Source organism: Siphateles boraxobius, unplaced genomic scaffold (genome assembly GCF_051911475.1).
Source record: "Siphateles boraxobius isolate OS27281-9 unplaced genomic scaffold, OSU_SipBor_1 130, whole genome shotgun sequence".
Taxonomy (NCBI): domain Eukaryota; kingdom Metazoa; phylum Chordata; class Actinopteri; order Cypriniformes; family Leuciscidae; genus Siphateles; species Siphateles boraxobius.
In genome coordinates, this window is record NW_027508734.1 from 40,263,338 (window position 1) to 40,271,959 (window position 8,622).

The 8,622-nt window shown below is 39.1% G+C and overlaps 1 protein-coding gene across 1 annotated transcript; it reads left to right on the top strand.

Annotated features, from left to right (window-relative positions):
- The first annotated feature begins 880 nt into the window (after positions 1 to 880).
- LOC143736703 (serine/threonine-protein kinase pim-2-like) lies at positions 881 to 7,216 on the top strand. The gene is made up of 6 exons (XM_077227345.1): positions 881 to 1,022; positions 2,466 to 2,560; positions 2,714 to 2,764; positions 2,988 to 3,327; positions 3,458 to 3,637; positions 7,068 to 7,216. Exons 1-6 carry the CDS (start codon positions 881 to 883, stop codon positions 7,214 to 7,216), a joined length of 957 nt encoding a protein of 318 aa, XP_077083460.1.
- Positions 7,217 to 8,622: the final 1,406 nt, after the last annotated feature.

Here is an 8,622-nt window from a genome sequence, read left to right on the forward strand (position 1 = left end):
CCTGCATGTTGCTCTTTAATGAATTCACAGTTTATTGCAATTGACACCACTTCAATAAAAAATATAGGCATTTAATTCAGATGTATTTCTTTGATTGGGACTTTGATTTAAAAGAAATGTATGATTATTATATTATATTACATTATAGTATTAAAGTAATTATAATATGGGGGCAAATTACCATTGTTTTTGCCGTCCATCGGAAAAGTGAAGTCAGTCACGGAAAGTTTAGATTTTTATTTTATTCATATAAAGTTCATTTTATTTCAATGTATGATTATGTTCAGTCTGAATCGGCACATGAAAGTGGAGTTAAACTGTTATAACTTAAATAATCTGTTAAACATTATTTGAGAAAGATAGTGCTAATGATCATTGTAAAATAAATGATGAATGTCATCCTCCACTCCTTGATTAGTAAAATCATAAATGGGCTTTATTAATTTAGTTTTCCTTTCTTCACCACTCTACTACTTACCGGTGTGATGACGCATTAGTGATACTGAAAGCTGATTGGCTATGGGATCCATTAGACTGTAAGTGCCTTGCGAAGGCGGCACTTATTTGCTCAATTATGAAGAGCTAATGAAGATAATTTTGGACAAGAATAATTCCACGGATTATCATAATCCTTATATTATCTTTATATTATATTAACTTAAAATTATCGAAATATTACTTTGGATTTATAACATTACAGATAAGAATTCAACAGTAAAATGTAAGTTATGTCATGATATCATTAATTTGACATCAGAGATGTTTCTCTTCATTTCAGAAAAACCTACAAGGAAGAGGAAAAGAATTGGTTGTTTCCTCAACAGGATATGGGAGGCCATGAAGGGTTATTTCTGCTGCTGTTGCCACAGTTGCGCTGTGGATGTTGTGGAGCCTTTTGTCCCTCCAGCAGATCTGGAGCCAGAGCGATCCTGGTACATCATCACCTGATCCTGATTCATCATCACCTGATCCTGATACATCATCACCTGCACCAGATCTCTCCGGCCTCGAGCCAAATAATGGTAAATCGCCAGTCCTTATTTCTCCCACATTATTTTAAACAGTATTGCTTTCTTGTTTTCCACTCAAAATATCTTAAAGGGCACCTATTATGGCCCTTTTTACAAGATGTAATATTGGTCTTGGGTGTCCCCAGAATGTATTTGTGAAGTTTCAGCACAAAATACCCCCCAGTTAATTTATTATAACCATTTGAATGTGTCATTTTTGGGGCCTGTTTTGAAACAAGCTGTTTTGAGGCAGACGACCTTAAATGCAAATGAGCTGCTAATCCCCACCCTGCCGCTGGATGTGGGCGTAAGTTGCATAACTATGGCAATTAACAGTCGGTAGAACCATAATGGCCGAGAGTGATAGAGCCGCAATTGTGTATGGCATTCGGCCGTATGTTTGAACCTGAGTCCGACCCAGATGACGAAGACACTCCGGCTGAAGAAACACTATCGAGAATGTACCAGGATGTCTCGGAATGGTTATTTGGATACATTTATGAACTCATTGCGTTGTCATCGCTGTGCAACACACACACAGACACACACAAACTGTGATAACGTTGACGCAAATGTTTGAAAACACAAACACCGATAATAACAATATCTTTAAAAAAACATATGAAAACGTGTGGTTATTTAAATGGTTTAAATTACATAAATCATACGACGACGACAACAACATTTGTTGTCGATGACTGTTAAACGTTACCTCAGAAATCATAAAATACACTTACTTCTTCAGGAATTGTCGTTGGATCGCGAACACTAGGCAACGATCCACCCTTGAGGATTAATTTTGTAGCAAGACCTGCTTTGAATTGACCGCCGTTCAAAACACAGTCACTCTCAAAATGATTTGAGCAAACATAAACGTACTTCGGGAGTGTAAGAGGCGCATTTACTTCATAAATAAAATCCACCCACTGCGTTTTCAGTGGCTCTGATGTCGGTAGCAAGTGCAAACAACTATGCGAAGTATTACAGCCCACAACAAAACACTTATTTTTCTTAGGAGGCATTTTCTAGAAGGCAGCGCAAATCTTCAGAACAGCGGTCCGGCTGTCGTTGAAACAACAATGGAGGATCAGATCACGGAGGGAGGGACCAACCACCCCCTTTCCCATGTTCTACGTCACAAAAAGCTGAATCTTAGAACAGCTCATTCTGAGAGAGTGCGTATGAATTATTGAGATTGTAAAAAAAACACTGGGTGCATTTTAATCATTCTAGGGTGGTTTTTCTCACACACTGCCAACACACATTTATGATCAAACAGCATGTAAAAGTGAATTTTGCATAATAGGTTAAGGCTTAATTGCATTAAGGCTTGTTTTCAGAGAATATTTATATTATTTTCCCCATATTAATGTTATTTTCTCGACACAACCAGGGCTGATTTTTTTAATAAAAAATCCCATATATATTTCTCACATTTTTCTGTTTGTTTTTCAGAGTCCTTTGAGTCTCTCTATAAAGCGGGAGAGATGATTGGATGCGGAGCGTTTGGCAGTGTGTACAGTGGAACACGCAAATTTGATGGCAAAAAGGTAAATATTCCCGAATTGTACAAACGTTTGGCTTTTGTGTGCCTCAAAACATATTCAAAACAATTTACAAATGGTTTAATACTTAGTGCAAGGTTGGGTGCTTGAATACTGTTACTGTTCTTGACTTGAAACTTTTTGTGGGTTTTTTTGCAGGTTGCCATCAAGCAGATGCGCAAGTTTGACTATTTTCTTTATCTTGATATTGTAAGTCGGCCATAAGCTGAATATGTATTTAGTTGTTTAAGTGCAGATTGCTGTAGTTAATACACCCATAGGAAGCATTAGGTGTAAATGTGATTGACAAATAAGCCTAGAGGGGAAAAGCCTCTTTTGAGGCTCTTATCTAAAAAGATCAACGAAAAGTGTGCTTAAAAATGTTTTGTCAGATTTTGACCTAGCTAACCTTCTGTCTACTGCTTTTCTTTAGCCTGGACATCCCGAACCTCTCATTACAGAAGTGGCGCTGCTGCTAATGATGAGGCAAGAACCCATGAGCTCCTACGTCATACAGCTATACGAGTGGTTTGAACACCCTCGAAAATTCACTCTCATTTTGGAGTTCCCCGAACCCTGCGAGAGCTTGCTGGACTTCATCACTCGTCGTAATCCTGAAGTGTGTGAAACAGTAGCACGGGTCTTCATGCAGCAGGCTGTGCTGGCAGTACAACACTGCATCGAGCATGGTGTTTTTCATAATAACATTCATGCGCAGAATTTCCTGTTAAAGAGAAACTCGTTAGACCTCAAGCTGATAGACTTTGGCTGCAGTCAGCTATTCAGTAATGAGGGCTAGGAGAGCGACATTTACCTTGGTGAGCATTTTGAGAGTGTGGAAACCTGAATGTAGTGACGCTTTAAGAAAAAAAGCTCAACAATGTGCAAATGTCTTGCTTACAGGAAGACAGGATCACTGCCCACCTGAAGTCTTCACAGAAACCAGATTCCACGCCGTCCCAGCAAATGCCTGGGCTGTAGGAGTGATGTTGTATGAGATGTTGAACGCGTCTCGTCCTTTTCGCAGTAGAACGGAAGTCATAGAAGCCAAATTTACATTTCAGAATTCCAACTTATCCAGAGGTGAGTGAATAATATTGAAAACACTGATAACACACACACACACACACACACACACACACACACACACACACACACACACACACACACACACACACACACACACACATAAAGTAAAGCCTCTGTACAGAAACAGTTAAAGGTGAAGTATGTAAGATTTTTTAAATATGGCTCAACGTGGAGTGAGAGTTTGGTTCGTGGTTACTGTAGACGGCGGAGCCATGGGAAAAGAAATCCAGCTTTAGTGACAGAAGTGAAAGCCGAAATTCCCTGCATTTATACCTTCAAAGATTAAACAGGTCATGAACGCGTCAAAGTGAACAGAGTGTTGTGAAGCTACGGCGCTACAAACAAATGCTTCGATACCATACAGCATGGATGGGCAGCTTCGGTCCTGGAGGGCCACTATCCTGCAGAGTTTAGCTCCAACCCTAATTAAACACCCCTGAACAAGCTAATCAATGTTTTCAGGATTACTAGAAAATAGTTTTTGTCAGGGTTGGAGCTAAACTCTGCAGGACAGTGGCCCTTCAGGACCTATGTTGCCCATCCCTGCCATACAGCATCATCATAAACCCGTTCAGAAAGATACATTTTCATCAAGACAAATGCAACACAGCTAAACATATTTCTAATATGTTGTTCCTGAGACACAAGAACCAGTAAGAGCTGGGTTTGTGATGTTTAAGTAGGGGCCTTTGCGAGGTTTGTTTGAAAATATGCTTTATCTTGAAATTCTGCTTGGTCAAGTCAAGTCATCCTCATTTATATAGCGCTTTTAACAATGTAGATTGTTTCAAAGCAGCTTTACAGAGATAAACATATAATTTACGGTAACAGAGATTGGTTTGGTTTTATATTGGCTCTTGAAAAATGTTTTTTCCAGCTAAAGTTAGTTTTGATTCACTTCCGTCTAAATGATCATTTGTTATTAAATTAGGGGCCGCTAAGACGACACCGTTCTCTCTAAACAGACTTTAAACGTGCGCATGATGCTGATGGCGTTCACATGCGCATTAAGAATTGATTCTATAGTTATGTGCGTTTGAATATATGTGCGCAGGTTTGTAATTCCTTACAAACCATGCCTAAACAAACTACTTGTCTATAAATTTTGATGCAGAATATTTATTTTATCTTATCACTTTGGGTAGGTATGCGAACCGAAAAATTCCACAACGCTTTATCTGTAGAGTGGTATAGGGATCCTCCATAGGGAGAGGCTAGTTGGCACTTCAGCACTGCATTGTCATCAGGTCCAGGCGAAAGTCCTTCGTCAGATCTGGAAACGGCCTGGATCCAGCAGGCTGAGGGAAAACCTCGTGATAAACAAAGACACTAAAATTAGCGTAGATGCCATTCTTCTTATGATGTAACGAGTACATCAGGATATGAGGGAAGTGTTCCCAGTTCCGGCTGACCTAATCTAAGCAGCCTAATATTGAATTATAGAAGTCTATAGAGTGTTATGTGAATGCTAGGTCAAAGAGATGTGTTTTTAGTCTAGCTTTGAACTGACAGACTGTGTCTGCTTCCCGGACAATGTTAGGAAGATTGTTCCAAAGTTTTGGTGCTAAATAGGAAAAGGATCTACCGCCAGCAGTCAATTTATATATTCTAGGTATTATCAACTGGCCGGAGTTTTGAGATCGCAATAGACGTGAAGGACTATAATGCGTTAAGAGCTCGCTCAAGTACTGGGGAGCTAAACCATTTAGTGCTTTGTAAGTAATCAGCAATATTTTAAAATTTATACGATGTTTAGTAGGGAGCCAATGCAGTGTTGACAGAACTGGGCTAATATGGTCGTACTTCCTGGTTCTGGTAAGAACTCTAGCGGCTGCGTTTTGAACTAGCTGTAGTTTGTTTATTAAGCGTGCAGGGCAACCACCCAGTAGAGCATTACAATAATCTCGCCTTGATGTCATGAACGCATGAACTAGTTGTTCCGCATTTGTCAATGAGAGCATATGACGTAATTTAGATATATTTTTAAGATGGAAAAATGCGGTTTTACAGACACTAGACACGTGACTTTCAAATGAAAGATTGGTATCAAAGAGCACACCCAGGTTCCTAACTGACGACGAAGACTTAACAGAGCAGCCATCAAGTGTTAGACGGTATTCTAGGTTATTACGTGTGGAAGTTTTTTGTCCAATAATTAGAATCTCTGTTTTTTCAGAATTTAGTAGTAGGAAATTACTAGTCATCCAATTTTTGATATCAACTATGCATTCCGATAATTTTGTGAATTGGTGAGTTTCGTTAGGTTTGGAAGAAATGTAGAGCTGAGTATCATCAGCATAACATTGAAAGCTAATTCCATGTTTCCTTATGATATCTCCTAAAGGTAGCATGTACAGAGTGAACAGCAGCGGTCCTAGTACTGAGCCTTGTGGTACGCCATACTGAACTTGTGATCGATAAGACATCTCTTCATTTACTGCTACAAACTGATAGCGGTCAGATAAATATGATTTAAACCATGCTAATGCAATTCCACTAATGCCAACATAGTTTTCTAGTCTATTTAAGAGAATGTTGTGGTCAATGGTGTCAAATGCAGCACTAAGATCAAGTAACACTAATAGAGAGATACAACCACGATCGGATGATAAGAGCAAATCATTTGTGACTCTAATGAGAGCTGTCTCAGTGCTATGGTGCGGTCTAAATCCTGACTGGAAATCCTCGCAGATACCATTTCTCTTAAGAAAGGAACACAGTTGTGAGGATACTGCCTTTTCTAGTATCTTTGACAGAAAAGGTAGATTTGAGATCGGCCTGTAATTGACTAATTCTGTAGGATCAAGTTGCGTTTTTTTAACAAGCGGTTTAATCATAGCCAGCTTAAAGGTTTTTGGAACGTATCTTAGAGACAAAGATGAATTAATGATGTTAAGAAGAGGATCTATGACTTCTGGAAGCATCTCTTTCAGTAGTTTAGTCGGTATAGGGTCTAACATACATGTTGTCGATTTAGATGAATTAAAGAGTTTGCAAAATTCTTCCTCTCCTATGGCAACAAATGAATCAAATTTTACCTCGGGGAGAATATAATGCACTCCCTGATGTGATGCTGTAGTAGACGGTTGCATAGTTATAATTTTGTCCCTAATATTATCAATCTTATAAGTGAAGAAGTTCATAAAGTCATTACTGCTGTGTTTCTTGGAAACTTCTGGGCTTGAAGCTTTCTTTTTCGTAAGTGTAGCCACTTTTTCAAATAAATACCTTGGATTGTTTATTTTCTTTTAATAGGGTTGAAAAATAAGCAGATCTAGCAGCTTTTAAAGGGGTGATGAACTGAGAAATCAAATTTTCCTTGAGCTTTTGACATCTAAGAGGTCACCATATTATAAGAATATCCTGTAAGTTTCAGAACTGAAAACGTCCTTGTTAGTCCAATAAATGCTTTTATTGACACCAGGCTCAGCAAACGACTCGTTTTTCAAACTGGGGAACTATGACGTCAAAGAGGATAAAACACCACCCCCGCAGAAGAAGATCAACGCCTACTTCAACACGGCCGGTTTAGCCCCGCCCACCGATTCGCGCATTACAGGCATAGCTAAATAACATAGGCCTACCTCGTGATGACAAACCGGATCGAGCTACCGAGCAGTAAACATGCCGTTTACTAAATATTGTGCAGTGCCTGGTTGTGAAAGAAGACAGTCGATGCATAAGCTTCCTCTGGATTCCAATAGGAATGCATGGTTAAAATGTGCTGATGTGGGTAAAACATTGTCCGTTTGTTCGCTTCATTTCGCCGAGGACTGTTTTGTAAACAAGACACAGGTCGAGACAGGATTTGCAGACCGATTAAGATTGAAAAACGGTGCTGTGCCTTCTATATTGGATCCGACAGGAATGGTGCAACACACTTATGTGAGTAAAATTTCTATAAAAACATTAAAGATAGCCTACATTAGAAGTAGCATAAACTATTAACAATAACTTACCACGCTGTCACAGGCTGAAGTATCCGTTGTATTTGAGGTGTTGTTGGTTCATTGTCCTGCGATTCGGGATCGGACTCTGGGTCGAACATGTATGGGCGAATCATTCCGGTTGCCATTTTACAACATTGGAAGTTTTCAAAACAATTTCCCCCACGTGCACTGACGAGTGAGTTGAAACTCATTATTATGCAAAACTGTTATCCACTCACAGCAGTGGGCGTTTACTTCCAAGTCTTCAATGCGAGACGCCCATAAAAACCGAGCGTTTTTGAGCTAGGCTCAAAACTAGGGTAGAAAATAGCCTATTACTTATTCATTTTGATGTTTTTGAATGTAAAAACCAAGCGATAATAAGCGTCATAAGTTGACCTCAGACAACAATATAATTTTTTTTAAAAAGCCAGTTCATGACCCCTTTAAAGCCTCTCTGTAAGCAATCGAGCTCTACTTCCATGAAATCCGAAATACCTCTAGTTTTGTTTTCTTCCAGTTGCGCTCCATTTTTCTGGCTGCTCTCTTAAGGGCCCGGGTGTGCTCGTTGCACCACGGTGTTGGACTATTTTCTTTAATCTTCTTTAAGCGCAACGGAGCAACTGTATCTAAAGTGCTGGAAAGGAGAGAGTTAAAAGTTTCTGTTGCAATATCAAGTTCTTCTAAGCTATCTGGGATGCTGAGACGATGAAACTGATTAGGAAGATTATTGATAAAGGAATCTTTAGTGGCAGAAGTGATAGGTCTAACATACTTGTAACACGGAGTTGGCTTTGCAGCCTTGGCTAAATGTAATTTACATGAGACTAGATAATGATCTGAGATGTCGTCGCTCTGCTGCAGAATTTCAATAGCATCAACATTGATTCCATGTGATAATATTAGATCTAGAGTATGATTACGACAATGAGTAGGTCCTGACACGTGTTGTCTAACTCCAATAAAGTTAAGAATGTCTTTAAATGCCAATCCCATTGCATCTTTTCCATTATCTACATGAATATTTAAATCACCAACAATTAGGACTTT